This window comes from Nesoenas mayeri (assembly GCF_963082525.1).
Source record: "Nesoenas mayeri genome assembly, chromosome: 2".
NCBI classification, from domain to species: domain Eukaryota; kingdom Metazoa; phylum Chordata; class Aves; order Columbiformes; family Columbidae; genus Nesoenas; species Nesoenas mayeri.
Genome location: NC_137543.1, coordinates 64,228,631 through 64,249,912, shown reverse-complemented (window position 1 = coordinate 64,249,912; position 21,282 = coordinate 64,228,631). Strand labels below are relative to the sequence as shown.

At 39.9% G+C, this 21,282-nt stretch overlaps 2 protein-coding genes across 2 annotated transcripts in view; both read right to left on the bottom strand.

Moving 5' to 3' along the window:
* Positions 1-1,728: 1,728 nt before the first annotated feature.
* Positions 1,729-10,854, bottom strand: BLOC1S4 (biogenesis of lysosomal organelles complex 1 subunit 4). Its single transcript, XM_080338722.1, has 5 exons — positions 10,622-10,854; positions 9,468-9,539; positions 8,371-8,472; positions 7,472-7,606; positions 1,729-4,388 (listed from the first exon to the last, which is right to left on the bottom strand). The coding sequence occupies exons 1-5, from the start codon at positions 10,826-10,828 to the stop codon at positions 4,290-4,292; spliced, it is 615 nt and encodes a 204-aa protein (XP_080194848.1). The 5' UTR covers positions 10,829-10,854; the 3' UTR covers positions 1,729-4,289.
* A 3,141-nt stretch (positions 10,855-13,995) lies between these two features.
* The window catches only part of PARD6G (par-6 family cell polarity regulator gamma), a gene marked incomplete at its 5' end in the record, with an annotated part of 68,453 nt that continues 61,166 nt past the window's right edge, over positions 13,996-21,282 (bottom strand). The window contains one exon of the mRNA XM_080339527.1: positions 13,996-14,903. Within this exon, the coding sequence (XP_080195653.1) occupies positions 14,044-14,903 (860 nt within the window). The 3' untranslated portion in view covers positions 13,996-14,043. The remainder of the gene's footprint in view (positions 14,904-21,282) is intronic.

Below are 21,282 nucleotides of genomic sequence, written 5' to 3'. Positions count from 1 at the left end.
TATTTCATTAATTTTTTCCCTGCCCAACTCTCCAGCCTGTCCAGGTCTCACTGGATGGCAGCACAGCCTTCTGGCGTGTCAGCCACTCCTCCCAGCTTGGTGTCATCGGCAAACTTGCTGACAGTGCACTCTAGTCCCTCATCCAAATCATTGATGAATATATTGAATAGTACTGTTATCATCGCACATAACTTGAATATTACTTACACCGCTTTGCAAAATCATGAAAATTACCAGCAGTAAAAGTTTGTGAGTAGATAACTTCAAGCAACAAAGAAAATTCCCCAAGTCTCCGAGATCAGCCGGAGTCTGTGCCACCACTTTAGGCTGTACTACCACCCACCGGCTTAAAGCAGAACCAGCACAAGGGGTGGACAGGACAAAGCCTGACACAGTCACCCCGCCTCCTGCAAGGCTGTGGATCCCAACAGCTGAACACTCCTCACTCCTGAGGGATTTAGCTGCAGTGGCCAGAGAGATACAGATATTGCCAACCCCTGCTATGGAGACAGTGTCCTCTCTGACCATAGCTAAACCCAACAGGGATTTTGGCTTTTCAAGGCAGGGCTTCTGTGTGGGTATATGGGATTGTCTTGCTAGAGGGATTAAAATATTTTTTCTATGAAAACTGAGAGAGTTTTAAAGTGTCATCACTGAAAAATTTCCTTTTTTTTTTTCTTTTTTTTTGGTAAGGGAATCTGAAAATATTTACCATTTTCAAATGTAAAGTTCTCTTTGTTGATGTAGATGCAAGCTACCTTCCCCTTCCTTCTAATGCTGGAATGCACTCAGGATCACTCTCTACAGCTCAGGAACTTGGTATTTGGAAACAGTTCCTGTGCAGGACAGAATCCAAATGAAGCTTGCTACTAGTTTCTTAGTATTGCAGGTAAAACTACTTAACCTTGAAGGTTATTGTCTCTATAAATAATGAACTGCTGTGGATTTTGCAAACGTCAATTAATCCAGTGCATGTTTAAATCTTTAAACACAACTACTTATTTTATTTTGCCAGATAAATAATTTCGTCTGTTTCTTTTCATGCCGGTAATGCGCATCCTTCTGCAATATCCTCAGGCTTTATAGCACTTTCAGTAGTATTGCTCAAGAGCGGAACAAAATGTGTAGGTCCAAAAATAATGAAAAGCAAGCATCAGTCTTTACGTGCCCACTTCAGGCATAGTTTACCATATAACTAAATATTTAGGTAAGACAGATCACACGGATTTTTGTCCAGGAGCCCTGAAGAATGTGGACCTCTAACATTCAGACCATCCTGCATATTTTGTGAATAGAGCTTTTGTTATATGTATATACATACATCTTAGGTATCTTTTAGTAAGCTGCAGCATTAGTCTCAATTAGATACTTGACTAAAATGTATCATAACAATAAAAAACTTTTAGAATTAGCTCTGCTAGGATAACTTTAAAATTTTTACTTCATGTCATAGAAGAAAAGTCAGATTTGTGTGTAGACTCTTTTGTTGATATTCAGCATTGGCTTGTTTCATACACGTGATAATCTACTTTTAGAAGCTCAGCTCGTTAAACATAATATCTTGCTTTACATCAGTTCTATCTAAAGAGCTCTGTGTGTTAAAAGCAGGTAACTTAGCACTATTGTTACTGGTTTCATAGCTTGGAATCCAAGCAAGAGGAGAAAGAGAAACATCATACAGAGAAAAACAGAAGTACAGCTTGTTGGGCAGATGAATATCAGTATCAGTAGATTTTGACATTTAGATTTTATTTGCGGCTGGCAAAAATAACCATTAATATTGAACCTAATTCACAGTATTACTGGTTTTACACTAACATAAGGTAACAACAGCAGACAGGATAAAGGAATATTGTATGAGTCTTTACTGAGTATGAACACTTTTTATGCTGTTCCTGCTTGATGAGACTCACCATGGTCAAGGAGGCAACTGAGGCCATACAAATTCACCAAGAGCGCGTGTGGATCTTGTCAGTATTCTGAGAAAGCCTTTATTTTGTAACTTTTCTAGACTAGAGTTCACAGATAAACTCTGACATTGTTATTCTATATCATGTATTTTAAAAAGCCACAATTTATTGTCTGTACTTCTATAGCATTTCATTAATAAATCTTCCGTGTAATAAAAATATTTTGAAGCATTTACAACATAGAACTGTATTAGTTATAGGAATTCTATTATTTTTGTTTGTGATGTGCTTTGAAGACATATAACTTAAATTTTCCAGGCAGCTTTTCAACATAAATGCCCACACTTCAGAATACATTATTTTTTTTCTCTTATTAATATTTTATTATTTTTTAAAAATTATTTATTTATTATATTTTATTAATATGAAGAATAGTCAACTACGTAAGCTTGCTGAGATTATTATTAATATTTTAAATTATATAATCTGTTTAACAATAACTGCATTTCAGTCCCATTCAACAGAGGGCAAAGTTGCTATTTGAGCAGTTGATTCATTTAATTAGAGCGCTGTTCTGAAGTTACTTTAATATTGTTTTGTAATGTCAGTATTTGTGTGTTTAAGACCATTTGGCTGTAGACTTGTATTGTTATGCTAAATTATAGTTATGTCACTTCACTAGATTTCACTGAGGAGTGATAAGCCTTCAAGGATTATTTATGCAGAAACTGAAAGGCACCACAGTTTCACATTTTGCAAATGCAACAGTTGCTGCTGAGGAACATTTAATAGTGAAACATTTAGATACTGATGAAGACAAGGAGTGGGTGAGGGGGAGCCCTTCTTCAAAGTTAAATGCCTGTTCCTTTCTGCATGCTTGCATGCAATTATTTTTCCAGAATCTTTAGTTAAAATTCAGGTAAGTTTTACATTAGAACTGCTTCAGAAGCCTATTAATTTTGACTTTACAGTCTTCATTTTAATTTTTAGTAAATGTTGCTTCAGGTACTGTTCAGAAGCCAATCCCTGCTATTGTTAGGAGACAAGACCATATGGTTATCAAAGCTTTATCTATTACTGGCACATGTTGCCCAGAGAGGTGGTAGATGCCCCATCTCTGGAGACATTCCAGGCCAGGCTGGATGGGGCTCTGAGCAACCCGATCTAGTTGAAGATGTCCCTGCTGATTGCAGGGGGTTGGACTAGATGACCTTTGAAGGTCCTTCCAACCCAAACTATTCTATGATTCTGTGATCCTTGCTCTACAACCACATACCATTTTCTGTGCTTGCAATACAAAATCAGTAGACATGCTGTTGTTTCCCTAGCGCATTCCTCTGAAATCTGAATTTTGGATATTCATATTAAGTTGTATTAGCAATAAAACAGCAGTGGTAAAATTGTTGTTCAGAGGAATGCAACAAATCTGATGAATGCCCACTGGGTATTATATGAGGCTGTATGAAAAAAGATTCTCAGAAACGATGGTGCAGCTCAACACTGTCAGGTGAAAGCAAGACCACAACAGGGGTTGGATGGCCATTAGTTTATTGATAAAATACGCTGCAATCAGCACGGAGAGCACAGAGGCTTATGAGGGAAAAGTGGAGTTTAGTCAGGCATCTGACCGAGGCTCAGTCTAGGGACATCCCTGCCTCAACTTAGATGCTTTTTCTTTTTGACATCAGGTTTTATATATATATATATATATATATATATATATAATGCCACTTGGGTACACCTCAAACAGTACAATATTGCAATAATTAGAAGCTCAGGTCACTGTGACATGATGATCTTTGTTGTGACCTGGGACTAGATCAAGTGACTGAGCCATGTCCTTGACTCCGTGACAATCTCTCAAGTCCTCCCCTTGCAACTTGTACATCCAACGTGATGCGTTTCTCTGTACAAACTGCAGTGAGCGGGTTCCAAAACTCGGAGCAAATTATTTTATGCATAGTTTTTCTTTCACCTCAATCAGTACATTAGGAAAACAAACAAACAAAAAACCAAGACACCATCTTTGTGGTATAGCTATTTACATTGATATTCATGTGTTAAAATATTTATATATAAAAGTTCGCTTCCTATTATTGCCCTATTAAAAAAAAAATCTAAATGCAGAAGTATTTTTAAGTTCATTCCCCAATATAATCTGAAAATGTATACTGTGTTTTAGGAAGACCTTTGGAATAGTGTACACACACACAAAAAAAATTACCTGAAAATACTGCCTGAAGGAAGACAATGAGAATCACAATGGCAATATGCCATCAATAATGCTCAGAAATGCAGCTATTCTGAGGTTAGCATTTCTTTTGCTCACTTGGCTGTCTCTATTCTGGCTGATTCATATCAATCCCAAAGCAAAAATCATCAATAAGGTGCTTCATCAACACATGGAAAATAGTCTTCAGTCTTGAAGAGGACTGGAGGTTCATAGAGGGTCTGTTGTTGTCGTGAGGAAGACGATTTCTGCAAATTAGATAAGTTTATTTTTCACCTTCTTAAAAAAGCAAGTTTTAAAACAAAGCCTACAGAGCTAAAATGCATCATGAAAGTTTTAAAGGCATATCTCCTTAGTCAGGCGAACTTTTAATCACAGCTCAGATGGGTCTGGCATATTCTTAATGTTAGTGAAGAAAAGTAGCCTTCGACTTTTGCCATTCCAGCACCTGAACAGACACAGTCCTGGCAGGTGTATGACATGCCAACTTTGCAGAAGCCACACGGGTCATCTTCTCCAGCTGATGGTACTGTCATTGCAACCTTCATGCTTCCAAAGCCATGTACCTTCACCCTTCCTGCTCCAGCCTGCAGTCTCCCCAGCTGCTTCCTTTGAGTTAATCTCAGTCTATGTTCTCATTTGCTTAGTTTAAAAAGTCTTCATATGGAAACACACTCAGCAATGTTTATTTTGATAAGGAGCTTCTTAATCAAGGATATGCCAGAATATATGTACCATGACATGCTGTTAAAAATAATATGGTAGCAGACTGGAAAAGAGCTGTTAATGGTGTTTTTCAGGAAAAGTGTATGCACTTCTTTTAAATATTAACTGTGCACTGTTTTGCTGTACCAAATGGCTCATTTAAGGAGACAGCAACAAGGACCACAACTATCGTGTCAGCCTTCCTGCATGTAAATAACACTGCACTGCAACACAGGCTCAGTGTTTGTTTTCGATAGATGGTCTTAAACAGAAGGCTTGAACGTAAGATTTCATTCGTTCAAAATTCTTTTGGACTCATGAAATTATTTTGATGAACTACTTTGCAGAGTTCTTTAGGTATTTTTTTGCCTGTCTGGACTGAGGAAATTAAGTCTTCAAAAATAATAAAGTTAAAAGCATACCAAATATCATTACTATACTTGGAGTCCAGAATGCTTCTGCAGTACCAAAATGAGGCTATGATTAAGCGTACCTACAAAAAAGCTAAGTGGAGTTTTTCTAAAATTCAGTTGAGCTGTATACTTGTAATCCATATGAAATAAGTACATATTCTCCTGTTATATGCAAAAGTGCTGATTTATGATATTTAAATTATATTTGTCTTTACAATATTATTAATTTACCTGAAGTAAGTTTGTTTTGACATTCACATTGTAATGAAAAAAAATATAAACAAATATTAGATCCATAAATAGGGGATATTATCAATGTCCTCTGTATCAGGAATTTTGCCAAATGTAAAGTCAATCTTTGAAATCAACGTTCTGATTTTAAAAACTATTTCCTATTCTTCATTGCCCTATGAGAAAACACCTTGCAAGCAAGGGAAACTAAGGTCACAGGTATCCTGCAACTCATGACACTGATTTAAGAGGCACTATATCTGCCTATGCGCAAGAAGGGGATAATTTCAATCCGGTAAAGAAATCTGTAGGCAGACTCAGTACCCACAGTTGCCTAAGTACACATTTACAACTAGTTATTTTTGCAGCTGCTTAGCAGACATTTTTACCTTTTGAGAGAGTCTACATCCTTAGTGATAACAGAAGTCCTACAGTACAGTACTTTACCCTGCCTGGTATTCACAAGGGAAGAACTTGGGGCAAAATCTGAAAGTGAGATTACAAATACACAGCTTAAGAAATATGAAATATACCCTTTGTGTAAAGAAACACATCCATTTATACCGGAAGAACATTGAGAGGACTTGGCTAAAGTGAAATTGTAGCAGGAAAATGTGAACTACAACTATAGCAAAAATAATGATACCGATACAGCCTTCTTTTCTAAAGGGTTGATGTATCAAGTGAAATAATTAAGCATTAAGCACGAGGAGAAGTTTCTGCAGGCATTTTCATTCGGAAATGCTTGTGTTTAGTAGTGAAAATGGACATTTTACTATGCAATACCCAGTACCACTGCGGACCAGTGACCTGTGTTTTAGTTAATCAATTAATACCAGTAAGTTTTGAGGGTTGATTTTATTGCTATCCATACTCAAACCAAGGAACTACTGGACATACCAGGTTCAGCTTGCTGACGCTTTCCAAGACTTTCCACCTTATTAACTGTGGAAAAACTCCTAACCTGATAAAGTGTTTCATGCAACACTAAAAAAAAGCACTTTATTAGAACTTTCAACCTTTTCAATTGAAGGGTATAGTTCTGTGGTTGACAAATGTTTTTAGCAACAAAATGGAAAATACTGCTGAATATTCAAGACAACTTCTGCACTTGTTTGTTTTTGCAGTTGGCCCGTAAACAGCAGCTTTGTCATGTTTTTTGTGGTTTTTTTTTAAACAAAAAATGGCATCACTCTGAACTTCAACACCAAAGAAAATGACAGAATGAGAAGTTAACTGACTTAAAGAGTACACAGGAAATATTACAGCAACATAGAACAGGCTGCCTGAACTGAGGCTTACCAAGGCAATAAATATTCTTTTTTACAACTATTTTTCTCTGCTGCCCCATGTGTTTGCAATATGTAGAAACATGAATACTTCAACAGTCACGACCATCTTCCTCTCCCTCTCTGCAAACACACTTTACTTCAGCATTCTCACCAGTATGTAATACAGAAATGTTCACGATGAGTAAAGGAAAAAATAAAGAAATGAATCTGGCAGCAGACAAGATGAAGAATGAATGGTAAATGGTGAATTGGCAGGAGATGCCAAGAAGCATCAGGTGGTTCAGAAGACTCTCCTTTTTTTAACCAGAAGGTTATTTTTACAACTGGGGTATAGCACCAGTATTTCAGGCTAGGTATGGCAGCTCTTTGAAACATACTGGAGGGAGCACTTAAAGTCCTCTGTAATGAAACGGTCCACACGCAGGAATGAGGAAAGGCAGAGAAAACCGCACCTTTAGAAAGTTTAACAAGGTGCTTACAAGATTACTGAACTGCGTGGACTGTGTATAAATAGAACCTTTATTCTAAAAATGTCGTGCAGCGTTGCTTTCATTTCCTTTTTTTGGTAGCATTTCTGCTGTGATATTCTCAATGCAGCGTGATCCTTTAACACGCTTACTATTGTTTTAACCATCCTCTCTGGCAAGCAGAGGAACTGAGCTGGTCATATGATAACAGCAGCTTACTTACATTAAGGAAGGACGGTATGCTGATTGTGTGCAAGATTTTCTTGAATGTGTTTGGAAAAGCTCCAAGGTCTGTTTCTGCCTTTATGACCCGTTCTTCCAGTCCAGCTACGCTATTTCCAATCATCTTCACAAAAGCCTAGCGTGGAAAAAAAAAATAATCAACTTTTTCACTGACAAATTATTGCACATCAGTGGTGAAAGTTCCTACATGAGAAGGGGTCCAAAACTCCATGCTTTATTTTCCTTCCTCCTACAAGTCCATTTTATTGCTAAAAATTACTTGAGATACCTAAAAGGCTGAAAAAAACCCAGCTTAAATCTAATAAAATAATCAGCCTTCCTTTCCTATTTGCCTTCCAAATAACTCATGTAGACTTCTTAGAATTTAGACTTCTATCTGTCTTTCAACTAAAAGTGGGACTGAGGATCTGAATCACAGTTTTGAAGCTTTACCAGGGATCAATGGACCTCTCATTCCACTAGTCTCTGAATAGCTCCCAAGACAATAATTTTGAAAGATATTATAAAAAATAGTGGACTATTACTTCCCCAAAAAGATGGCTGCCTTGTTTTAGAGCAGTAAATTTAAAACTTTAAATATATATATATATATGTGTGTTTTAGAATGCCCATAGTCTCCAGAAATTCTGAATAAATTGTGTTATCTTCATTAACCATTAGGTATTGAACCCAGATTGGACACAGAGAGCAAAAACAGAAGGATTGCACTAGATGACCTTTAAAGGTCCCTTCCAACCCAAACTAATCTATAACTCTAGGAAAACAGACCTGAATCCACTCCATGTGCATGCACGTGCACAAGACATGCAATTACAGCATATCACCACTTCTTCCCCTTATTGAGAAACAGAATATATCTAGAAGATATCAAGTACATACCTCTAGTTTGTCAATCTTCCTGTATATATGTCTCATTTCTGTAGCTTTTGTGTAAATTTGAGGTAGACTTTCATTGACAACTTGGGAGGAATCAGTTCGAATCTAAAATGATTCAAAGAAATGATACAAAAGTCAATGAATAAAACAAAATGTTAAGCAGCAGATTCTACTCTGGAAACAAGAACTGTGCTCCAATTAATACATCAAAACTTATTTACTAGATTAGTAGTAGTATAAAAATACTAGACTAAAACTAATAAGCTAGACTTTTTGTACAGCTCAGTGATTTCAGGAAAACTTATTTTGCATAGACAAATATTTACCTCTACAGATATATTAAAAACAGGCTGCCTCAGCCTTATCAGAACTAAGAGATGGAACATTTCCCAAGACATGGTCAAGAATTGAATATATTAAACTAATATTAAACTTTTACTTAAATTTTACTATCTGTACATTACCTCAACCTTACCAAAAAAAAAAAGCCAGGCCACATTTTTTTTTGTAATCTGTTAAAAAAACATACAGTAAAGCTCCCCTTAGAATAGTGCAGGAGAACCACACATGTTATGCTTTCATAGTCGTATAACAGTGTCAGCTTTTAGAAACTTTCCATTCAGTTCCCATGTCTCTTCCCATGTGAGAGTGAAAACAAAACTGCCTTTCTAATGAAATGGTGAGAAACAGTCCCCTAAAGACAAATCTAGCTTTGGAGTTTTGGCAACTCTGATTAGATACTTTGATTATAAAACCTAGAGATTTTATTAAAACAGAAGCAAAATATTGTATTGTCCTTTTAAGTATCTAGCATTACGCCATTCGCAAAGTGATTTCATGTATGTAAAGGATAAATAATATACAAATGGGATCATGTAAATCTGCAGTTATATAGCTATACGGTCATATTTTGTTCCACCATGAAAGCTTAGTAGTTTTTATCCATGAGTTATCTAATTATCAAGTGTGTTTTCATGCTGGAACTTGTCTGCCTACACCAAAAGCCAATTCCCATCTCATGTTTTCAAATGAGACAGAGAATGTATTAAACAGCATTCCAACTTCAAAAAAACCCACACCTACGTGCAAGTTATACATACAATGTCCAGCATGCCCACGAATTCATCCACTCTGGTCAGCAAATCTTCTAGGTTCTTGTCTAAGCTTTCTATCTGCAAAACAGAAATAAAATCATAGAATCATTTCAGTTGGAAGAGACTCCCAGGATCATCGAGTCCAACCATAACCTAACTGCAGCACTAAACCATGTCCCTAAGAACCTCATCTAAACACCTTTTGAACACCTCCAGGGATGGTGACTCCACCACTCCCCTGGGCAGCCTGTTCCAATGCCTGACAACCCCTTCTCTGAAGAATTTTTTCCTAATATCCAATTTAAACCTCCCCTGGTGCAACTTCAGGCCATTTCCTCTTGTCCTATGACTTGATACTTGGGAGAAGTGACCAACCCCCTCCATGCTACAACCTCCTTTCAGGTAGTTGCAGACAGCGATCAGGTCTCCCCTCAGCCTCCTTTTCTCCAGGATAAACAGCCCCAGTTCCCCCAGCCGCTCCTCATCAGACTTGTGCTCCAGACCCTTCACCAGCTTCGTTGCCCTTCTCTGAACAATCTCCAGCACCTCAATGTCTTTCTTGCAGTGAGGGGCCCAAAACTGAACACAGGATTTGAGGTGCAGCCTCCCCAGTGCTGAGTACAGGACGATCACTTCTCTAGTCCTGCTGGCCACACTATTCCTGATACAAGCCAGGATGGTGTTGGCCTTTTTGGCCACCTGGGCACACTGCTGGCTCATGTTCAGTTGGCCGTCTCTTGAACACACACACACACACACACACACATATACATAAAACCTCTAAACAAACAAACACCCCCCTAGGCCCCGCCCCCTCCAAATAAAAACCAAAAAAAACCACCAAGCAAAACCCCCAAAACCAACAAAACCCACAGACTCTTCCAAACGAAGCTGAGCACAGACATCAGCCAGACTGACACCAGCCCAGCAGAAATCCCGCAGCTCTCCCACCTCCAGGCTGCGCTCAGACACACGGGTGCACCGGCACGAACCCGCAGCGCCGCCCGCCCCGACACCCCCTGCCCCGTCGCACCCGCCCCGCCGGGGCAGCCCCGCTCCCTGCGCCGCACACCCGCCGCCGGGGACGCGGACGGGGACGGGCCCGCCCTCGCTCCCTGTACCCGGGCAGCCCGGCAGGCGGAGGCCGCCCGTCCCCTCACCTCATCGCTGAAGAGGCTGCGGTCGGCGAGCAGGTAGGCGGAATAGGCGGCGGCGGTGGCGCTGAGCGACGCCTCCAAGGCGTCCTCATCCTCCGGCTCCCCGAGGCCGGAGGCGCTGCTGTGGCTGTGGGACACGTTCCCGCTGTCCGCGCCGCGACAGCCGCCCGGCAGGTCGGCCCCGCTCACCTCACCCGCGGCCGCCGCCATCCTGCCGCCGCCCCCCAGCGCAGCCGCACGGCAGCGGGGCGGGGCCGGCGCAGGCGCAGACTCCACAGCGGCGCGGGGAGCGGCCTGGCCCTGCGGCCGGTGCGGGCCCAGCGCACCGGGAGCGGGGAAGCGGCCGCGCCGGGAACGGCAGCACGAATCGGCGGTGTCCGTTCGAGCCTCAGGCTCCGCAGGAGCCGCTGCCTCTCACCGGCCCCCGAGCTGCCCCCATGGACGCGGCTCCCGCAGGGGGATTTATTCTCTACAGGGGGCTAATGGGCTCCCCCAGCCACCCGCGTTTAAAGCCCCGTTCGACAACTTAAATCTCAGACCCCAAAGGGCTCAGGCTCCTTTCTACACAGAGGTTTGGGCCGGTAATGGTCTGGATTGGTACAGGTGCAAGGTCTGCACTGGTATAGGTAAAAGCAATTACTGAAATGGTTATGTATTTGAGGAATCATCAAAACCAGGTATCTTGTTTCCACAAGGAAAGATGTGCTTGAGGACAGGGGGAAGGATATATAGCAGTAGAAGTAAGACAGTGCTCATCTTAAAAAGACAACTAGGATAAGATGACTTCAGTTATCAATATGGTGCATACAAAAATATAAGTTACTGTGTTTTGGTTTTCCTAGTTGATGCAAATGAGCACAAAATGTTTGCAAGCCTTATAAGTTCTTTTGCAAAACATCAGCTCTGAAGCTGATACATCAATACTTGGCTAATTCATCTTGGATACAATACTTGCACACCGGTGTGTGAGATGCAGCTTATGTTTCCTGCCTCCTGACATCTCAGGGGAGCTGGAAGAGTCTGTATATTTTGTATAGCACCCTTTATTTGGACAGTCACACGGAGCAGCCTCTGGGCACATGTGTGCACTAAGCCAGAGAACAGAACTGCCCCAAGGCCTCAAAGCCGTGAGGTTTGAAACAAACCATGCCATGAGGAACACAGCAAGGTTCTCAGTTCCCATGGGAATCCGTGTACCAGCACCCTGCAGCAAAAGCAGCACTGGGAAAAAACAACACGGAAAGAAACTTGGTATCACTAACAACCACCGGAGGAATCAAGGTCTGCACTGGTACAGGTAAAAGCAATTACTGAAATGGTTACGTATTTGAGGAATCATCAAAACCAGGTATCTTGTTTCCACGAGGAAAGATGTGCTTGAAGATAGGGGAAAGGATATATAGCAGTAGAAGTAAGACAGTGCACTTTTTATTGCAGACAGGTCACATTTTCATCAGTTAAATACGGTAAAGTGAGTAACTTCAGACAGACAAATCAATTGTTCATAAAAGTAGTCTTATTTAAGGTGTAACAAAGTTTTCCTGATAAGATGGTCTGATTGCCCGAAGCACCTCCAGCTATTAATTTTTTTACTGCACCAGTATTATATTTTTTTAAAAAAAGAAAACCTTTGGCAAAGTACAAACACAGTTTTAAGATGAACAAGATCAATGTTCTAGTCTTACTGTGCTGAGAAAGATAAGTACAGCTCTAACTGCTGTGATACCTAGAAGAGGTTTAATTAAAGTGAAAGAATTTTAAAACAAAACTTTAAAAGCAAATCTAAAAGAAATAAACTAAGTTCAATGTCCCAAATATATTTAACAATGAGCAGAAGACTGGTTGTTCCACAGGTATTCTAAATTAGTGACAATGAATTAGTCCAGGCATCCTTTGTCCAGCCATTACAGATTCCAAAATGGAATGTAAATTTTCCAAACCAAGACTTCTGAATTTTCATATCCATACAATATATTTAAGAAATGTCTATTCCACCATATAAAAAAATCTTTAATGTACTACAAAGTTAAAAACAAAAAGAAAATGACACAAGCTAAAAGTAGAAAAATACATTGTAAAACATTTATATTTTGTTCCTTACACTGATCCAGATGTAACAAAATACTTTAGATTAGACTGCTTTCATATATTCATGGCATTTTCAGAAGCAGACAGTTACAGACAGTTATCGACTCAGTCACTGGTTACCCACTAGTCAGCATCCAGTTAAGACGTCTGACCATGGCAAACATCCAGTTTACTTTAAAGTTTCTAGAAATCCTGTGCAGCCATTAAGCTTTATTACTAGAAGAGTCCAAAAATAACAGAACTATTCTAAGTTAGGTTTGACAGTCAGCATCCCTCCTCTGTACAGGAATCAGCCGATCTTTTGTGAGGGAAGACCTTGCAGATTTAGGTTGCCCCAAAGGTACAGCATGGACTTGTGTCAGCTCTGAGGTGAAGGGGACAGTCCTAGAACCCTCTTCCACTTTGGTTGCCTTCCTGCTTGCATCCCTAAAATTCACATGATCCATGATATTGAAAAAAACCAAATCAAAACAAAAAACAAACAAACAAAAAAACAAACCCCAGAGATGATAGGAAAAGACAATTTGAAAGAGAGGTATAATCTAATAAATATTTAAAAAGAATACATTTACACGTAATGGTGCTGAATGCAGTTTTAAGCCCTTATTGTTATGTTTTCTGTTCCTTGCTGCAGGCAGGCCTGTCTCTGACCAGGAGGTGGTGCTCATCTCACAGCAATAACAGCAACAGCCTCAAACAGCACCGCCTTGGGCTTTTAAAAATAGATATACACACAATTTAGAATCTGTATTGGGAGCATCTCCCTGACGTTGTTACCACCGGAGTAGGAAACCGCTACATTTATAGAGCTTGTCTGAATTAGACATAAGGTTGCAAATATGGTGTAAACAAGTTAGTGGAAGGTCTGTATGTAAGAGCAGAAGATCAGATGGCTATTAAGCAACACGCTCTTTAAACTGGTATTAGAAGAAAGCCAGATTCCACTTGAAATAGACGTGTCTGTTACTATTAAAACCTAATTCATATACGTGCATGTATAAATACATCCACCCATGCATTCAAACCCGAGTATGAAGCACTGCCATTGGTAGCCTATAAGACTGCTTAGATTTATACCAACTAAAACAAATCTGTATTCTCACTTTAGGGCTGGGACATAAACCAGGTTGTACACTCTGGCTTTCTCCTGACAAATTCTGCAGCGCGTTACAGTTTTATGTCTTAACTCCAGATGCCGTGTTTCCTAGAAAGCCAGGATTTTCTGCACCCGTGAGGTCTATGAGAATTTCAGCTCTCAGTTCTGTGCATAATATGTTGCAAGAGTCAATTGTCCCAATTGGCACTTAAGACTGAAAGGACAGTTGCAGGAATCACTACTAAAGTGTAATGACTGTCCCATCCTCCTCAATACCTCCTCTGGGGATAACCAGACTGTGTCGGGGATCAGTTTTTAAGGAACTGAGCAATTTGTGGATGTTGCCATTGCTTTCTCGGCCAGAGTTGTTGTTGAGCACCAGGTCCCTTTGCAGTCTGTGGCTGAGGCTGCTGCCATTGATTCGAGAGAGGCTACTGGAAGTAAGGCTGTGCAGTTTAGGAATGTGCTGTGGCTCCAGACCGCCCTCGATGACAATGTCAGCCTCTTCGTCACTCTCCATTTCATCAGGGTGGAAGTTCTGCAGCACATGAGAAGTAGGCAAGCTATGGTGACTAGCAGTGCTGTCTGTCGACTGGCCAGAGCTACCAGACATCCTACTGCTTCGAATAATATTGTTCCTCTGGTTTGCTGGCTTGACCGTGATAATAAGGTTATGGCTGTTGGCAATCATCATGTCTGTGACTTGGTCGAGAGTCTTTCCTGCTACTTCAATGCCATTAACTTCCAGAACTTCATCGTTCACAGCCAGCAAGCCTGTGCTCTCTGCTAAGCCTCCAGGAACCATACGAGAGATGAAGATACCAGGTACTTTCTCTAGTCCATGAGGAGTAACCCTTACGCTGGTGCCGTCACGAATGTAAAATCCTAAGGGTTTCTCACACCCATGTCGATACAGCCTCACTCTCCTGTGTGTTTCAGGAAGAATGTCCACATCGATTATGGAAGACACCGGCCTAAAATCATGAGGCATGCTGATGTTTATGTGAGGACGCCGGCGGAGGTTGTCATTGCGGAGTGTCACCAGGGCCTTCTTCTTCCTTGAGAGTGTGTTGGTCCCAAAATTACTGTAGTCCACTTCATCTGAAAGAGAAACAGTACCAGTGTATCAATAAACCAGAGAATAATTCCATCTACAGGTTATTTTCCTCTTAAATCTGGTTCAGTGAAGCCATGCTCCTAAAAATATGGAAAAAAATCAAATAGATTCTTCTGCTTACTCTAACCATTGTTCCATTTTATATCCATCAGCACCACATCCAGAATAAATTAGTTGTTTTCAATAATCACCCATATTTCTTCCGTATTTTGAGAGAAAAAGACTTCTGATTCTCAGCTCCTGTTATCTGTGCAGAATGCAATTACTTGAAGCTGCAGGACTAACATACAATCTTAGATATGAAACAGTATTTTCAGAGTTGAATTGTAATTTTACACATCTCAAGTGGGCAGACAGTATATACACATTCCTAACCCAAAAGTCTGAATCGGGAAGTATTTTAATATCCAATACGCAGCCTTAACTGATAGCAGACCTTAGGCACAAGCATGAAAGCAGGGTGTGAGAGAGTAGTTGGATATGTTTTCAGACTAGCCTTTTTCAGTAGGGAATCTGTGTTAATATGCATCTCTCACTACAGCACTTTTCTCTTTGGAGTATTTTACTTCATTTCAGCTGGATTGGACAGCAAAAGAAAGTGCGAAAAGCACCAAGTACCAAATAAGTTCTGTGTAAGCACACGGCCTGGTAGAAAGAGAAGCCAGGAGAAAGAAACAGCTCTGCTGCCTGAGTCCATGTGCTAAGGATCACAGAACAGACGTGGATTCAACGCACACAACTCCTGCCCTTGAAGGGAAGATCTATAGGGAATCAGCCTTTGTAGGGTCTACTGTTTAAGGAATTGTTTAACTATTTCTGTCTCTGTAGTGGTATTTCAAGGGCATGTGCAAAGTGATCAATTTTAAATCAGCCAAGTAATATGACAAGTTATTCCATATAAGCAGCTTATGGCCCTGGCTGGGAAATTATTTCACTGTGAGTTTAAGCATGCTCACACTTTTCAGATAAACGAACAGAGTTTCAGTTTATTCTACTGTAGAATACAAAACTACAATTATAGAACTGCCACTAAGAAACTTTTCACTTCGGCACGTTAAGCCTGCATAGCAATGTTTGAAAAAGTAAGACAATACCTCTACCTGATAAAGGCTGGGAAAAAAAAAAAAAAGTGTTAGTAAAAACAAGCTTATAATTACATTTTTATTTCTTGAAAGGTCTCATTTTCAAGTCAGCCTTCAAGGCACATTATTAGCAGACTTCAATTAAGTGACATTAAGTTACCAAACTCAATGGATGCTAAAAAAAGTGCTAAGCAGCAACTCGATCTAACTGAGCAGGGTGTTGGATTAGCTGGCCTCCAGAGGTCCCTTCCAGCCTAAATTATTCTGTGATCCTACATAGTCTGTTGGGCTAGAAAAAATAGTTTTAAGACTTCAAAAAGACTCCTGTAACCTAAGTACACTGGCTATAATAACACTGGGGATATCACAAGGCATCTAGAAGGCCATCCTGAAAAAAAAAGGTTCTGTGAAAGAAAGATATTTCTTGGACACGTAGGTGTCACACTCTCTTCTTGTCTCTCCTCCCAGGCTGCTCAGAGCTGTATCAACTGCAAGGCCCTAGTGTGTTACTTAGACTGGTGAGGCACAGGACTGGAAGTCCTTAAAAATCACCCAGACACAAGAAGCTCCCAGCTGGTTCCTGGGAATATATCCACAGTCAAGACAGTGTCTGTGTGGAGATGGCACCTTCTCAAGTCCACCTGGTGAGCAGAGTCAGTGCGGGGTCTACTCTTGAATGCGCAAACCATCTCCAGCAGCCAAAGCCAGGTGTTATTCCTTTTCTTTCATGAACAGGATCACCTTCATCTACATTCACCTAGACTAAGTTTTGACAGATGATTCTGAAGGCTGGCAACAAATAGTTTTCCTTGTAAAGACAAGAGATGTTTTTCATCACCACAGTCTCCAACACTGCACCTTACTCTCAAAATTGACTGATACATTTCCGTGACAGTGCTATGAAAACAACTTGAGAATTCAGATTTAGAATAGATCTTCTTTCTCAGTTGAAACATAAGCACTGTAGAATAGTAACACTGTTACTTAAAGTCCAAGGCTACCTCTAGCCCAAAATTTCAGTTTAAGATGGAAATTCAAATTAAGTGTGGGTTTGTGTGTTTAAAACTGTCTTTTAGTACTGGCAAACCAAACTCAGAATAAAAGCTGCATCCCTTTAAGACTCAGAAAATTAGACTAGTGAGTTCAGTTTATTGCACTGCATGTAGAGTGAACCACATGCCCTAGTTATCTGTCTGTTCCCTGATAGCACCCAGGTAACTGCACTCTCTCTCTGTGTCCTAGAATATTAATACTGAATGACTTTGTGGCAGACTTGCAAAAGCTTTACCAAATAGTTCACATGAGAAGATTTGTTGACAGCACTGTTTTGTTCCTGTTAAATTAACAACCACCCAGAGAGTGATATCTCACAACATTCAAGTTTGTGGTGATCAAGCAGTAATTTCACTGGTGATCAAGAGAAGTACAATGATCCTCCTGGCACACACAGGTGGGACATTTCTGAAGCATCTTCCGTTGGCTGAACCATCACCAGTGCAATGGCACAAAATAAGTGGTTGTTTTGTGCCTGTGACCTCCTCACCTGTGCTCAGCCCACTAATCTCTCTCCCCAGATGATTGCCAGCATTCCTAACCTCTGAGCAGCTTCAAAACAACCACCTCTTTCAATAATAGAAAGCCTAGCTTACCACAAAAATGCTATCTTTTCCCTCCAAACATGTACCAGACAGACACTGGGATTACAAGTTACATAGGCTACTTTCAGTGTTGGACTACTGACCATTTCTGGATTTAGTATTTCAGGGCTGGAACAGGTTAAAATGAAGTCCATGTCCTGATGATAACTGCATTTTTTTGTTTTTAGAACAGTGTCAGGCATTACTTTCCAACCCTGACCCTAAACAAGATTACACATGAGAAAGATGAATCCCAATTTTAACAGGTAAAACTGTTAAAACCTATTATAGGTTGGAGAAATGAGGGCTAATTTGGAGAGCTTCTACAAAAAATCAACTCTATTTTCTAGAAATTGTTGAAGTACAAAATACATGCTCCTTGACAATACAAGGATTATCACATAACTTGTATTCAAGATGACTGGCTCACTAGCAGTTACACTTGCTTGGGACTTCACCTTAAAAAAACCCCAACAAAATTAAAACCAAGCCCAGAATAAAATACATACACACACACACACACACACACACCCGCTATGCAGAGCCGCTACTCCTGCTGCAGGAATAAAGCAAAGTATCTCTACTGAAGTTTAACATCAGCTGTTGCTGTAGCAGCAAAAAGTCATAAATCCCCGGCATAATAATAATAAAAAATATTTTCCTTCCTCACAAAGGAACTGGGAGTAGTTGGCCAACATCACTCCCTTTTATCAACTATAGGGTGGCCAATCCCCATAGTGGTGTATTGCGTATTTCCAGTAATATACTGTTCAGTGGCACATGTCAGGACTCAAATGAAAACTGTATCATTGCATAATTTACAATGATACACTTTTCATGAAGGTCAGGAACTCATTCTTAGGTTTTGAGTTTCTTCACCATATAGGATTGCCAGCAGGAATGCCACTTTAGCTAATGGAACAGATACTGCTTGATTCCAGGTCTCAGTGAAAACCAGTATATACCATATGGAACCAGAGAGAGCTCGTTTTTCGTCTTTTTTTTTTTGCAATATCAAATTCTCCTTTTGCAGAACAAAAAGTCGACAGAACTCTGCATGCATATTGTCAGAAGTGTCATCAGGTGACATCTATTTTACAAGGTGTCATGCTTTTCTGTGTCTTGAATGAGGCTGAAGTGGTACGTTAACAGCTGGTGACAGGGAGAATTAGTCTCTTTAAGATGCTGAATGACCCCCATTTCTTAGAATGGGGCAGAATATGTGGAACATTTTCACGTACAAGATTCAGTGCTTTCGGACAAAGATGTATTATGAGCTGGATGGATAATCCTGGATAACCACTAAACTTTGGAAGACTTGGACCTGAATTTTACTTTTGCTCATAATTTGTTTTCTACTGAAAAGACTGGTCCTGTAAAAAGAGGTGACCAATAACATTTACCACAACCAAAGCTACAAAAAGAAAAAACACACCTCAAACCCCTCTGTAGGCACTGAATATTATTGAAATTCCTTTCCACAATAGCTTCAGTTTTCGATAGATTTTACAAAACATTTTGTTATCTGGAAATGTGTCACATAAAATCTTAAGTATTTCGCTGCATCCTTTCTGTTAATATGTGCTTTTTTTCTTTTTTATTTCTTTTTATTTTATTTTTTTTTTAAACAGTTGTCATTACCTACTTACTCATGAGGACCTTTCTTTTAGAGAAGATACATGCTACAGATCTCTTCATGCAGTGATATACCTGGGCTCACTTTCTTGACAACAGTGCTGCTGGTGATTCTTTTTTTTAACTGTTGGAACTACCTCCACTTGTCCAGCAACAGTAAAACCCATAAAAGGAGGTTTTCACTTCCAAGCATGGATATTTTACTATAATTTTTTAAAAAAGCCCACATATCTAGAAAGCTAGAGATTGTAACATCTTTGAGGTACTCTTCTAAAAACTGTGTAGTCTGTCTGTGACTTTATAAAATACATTATACCTTCCTGGTGGGCATCATGAATCCTGTCATTAAGTCACACAGTATGTAACAGCAGAGCACACTTAAAGGGCTATTTACAAGGGAAAGAAAACTGCTTAGAGCATCTGGTTGTAGCCAAAAGAGTATTGCATTTCTTTAATTTACATGAAACAAGAAATTATAGACCTTCTGAAAAAAAAACACCAGGAGCACCACTCCCACTGCTTGGACAGCTGCTTTTCATAGGAACTGCCTGCCAGATGAAATACCAAAGCTTAGCCAGATAAGATTGTATAAACAAGCTGAATTCCACAGAGAAGCAGACTGCCAGGCTCCTATAGAACAGTTCACTTCAGACTCTGCATTTTCAGTGTACATGCGCTCATGGCTTATTATTTCCTCTGGGAACTGTGGAACATTAGTTGACAGCTCTGGAAAGTACTTCAAAGACAAAATTACTTCCACTAGGGAGAGCAGCACTTCAGGCAGCTTGGGAAGGAGGCCAGTAAGTCATTAATAGTGAAGGGTAACCCCTCCATCCAATAGATCTCCATTACTGAGCATTCAAATTATCAGCAGTCATAAAAACTTTTCAAGGGAAAGTGTCATGTTGAACCCTTCTACCTTTCTGCGTCCCAGTTACAAAACACCTCCTCTGTTTGACACAAGTTGCATTCAGTGTCCGTTTCCTCAGAAAGATCAAAACCAGAAGCATTTGTGAAAGCAATCAGACAGCAAATAAGCTGGCAGTCTCTCATCTGTGACCTGTAAGACTGACGACATGCAAAGGGATTTAAGAGGAAACAGATACTAAGTGAACTATGGCTGGAGGGAGATCCAGTGCCAATATCACTCATCAAGGAGTATTTAATGGGGGGAAAAATAAGGTTATCAGAATGCTAACATTGCATTCTGCATGTTACAGGAATATTAAAAAAAAAAAAAAAAAAATGCAGCTATTGCTCCTGCCAGCAACCTCTGGGTGAACCAATCTGAAAAACACACAGTAGGCAAAGTAGATGTAGCTGTTATTCCATCGAAAGTCAAGTAATATATCCCACACATGCACAGACACACTCCTCTCTCCCTTCATATCACTGTGTCACAAGGAACTGGGCACAATATCATTTACATTTAGAAGACTACCTAAACATTATAGTTTATCTGTGGCCTTCGACGGGGCTTTTAAAGCACAAACAAGATCAAAAAGAACAAATTCAAATTAACGAGAGAGCACATTATCCTTGACATCCTTAATCTCGATCCTTTAGTTTCTAAAACAAAGCTTTCCAAACACTTGTTTGTAGACTGTAAAGTCAATAATGTATTTTGGGAAAAAAAGAAAAAAAAAATAAAAATCACCAAATAACTGCGCTAGAAAGAAAATTAAGAGCATCATCCTACTCTAGTCTAGCCCCTACTAAACTTCATAAACTGCAGTTTTGCAAAAGGCAAGAGTGATTGCCTTTCACTTCTATAGTGATTCAGTATTAAAAAATAAACTTACCTTCCTACTTAGGAAGTGTTCATTAGTAGATTAGGATTAAAACCCGAGGAACAGAAATGCGTCTGTCTACTCCCAACATGTTTATAAGCTTAAAATATCCTACCCTCTTTCAAGAAAGCGAACACTACTTAGTTCCTTGGTCTAGCGGGTCACAGCCAGCAAAACTGTAATTCCATTAGGCTCAAGCTCTCTTTATGGTGTCAGACA

Excerpts from the sequence above, each read along its gene's own strand:
- BLOC1S4 (XM_080338722.1), bottom strand. The coding sequence starts at position 10,828 with ATGGCGGCGGCCGCGGGTGAGGTGAGCGGGGCCGACCTGCCGGGCGGC. Across the intron at positions 9,540-10,621 it reads GCAGCCTCTTCAGCGATGAG|ATAGAAAGCTTAGACAAGAA; the intron begins GTGAGGGGACGG and ends TCTGTTTTGCAG. Across the intron at positions 8,473-9,467 it reads TCGTGGGCATGCTGGACATT|ATTCGAACTGATTCCTCCCA; the intron begins GTATGTATAACT and ends GAATCATTTTAG.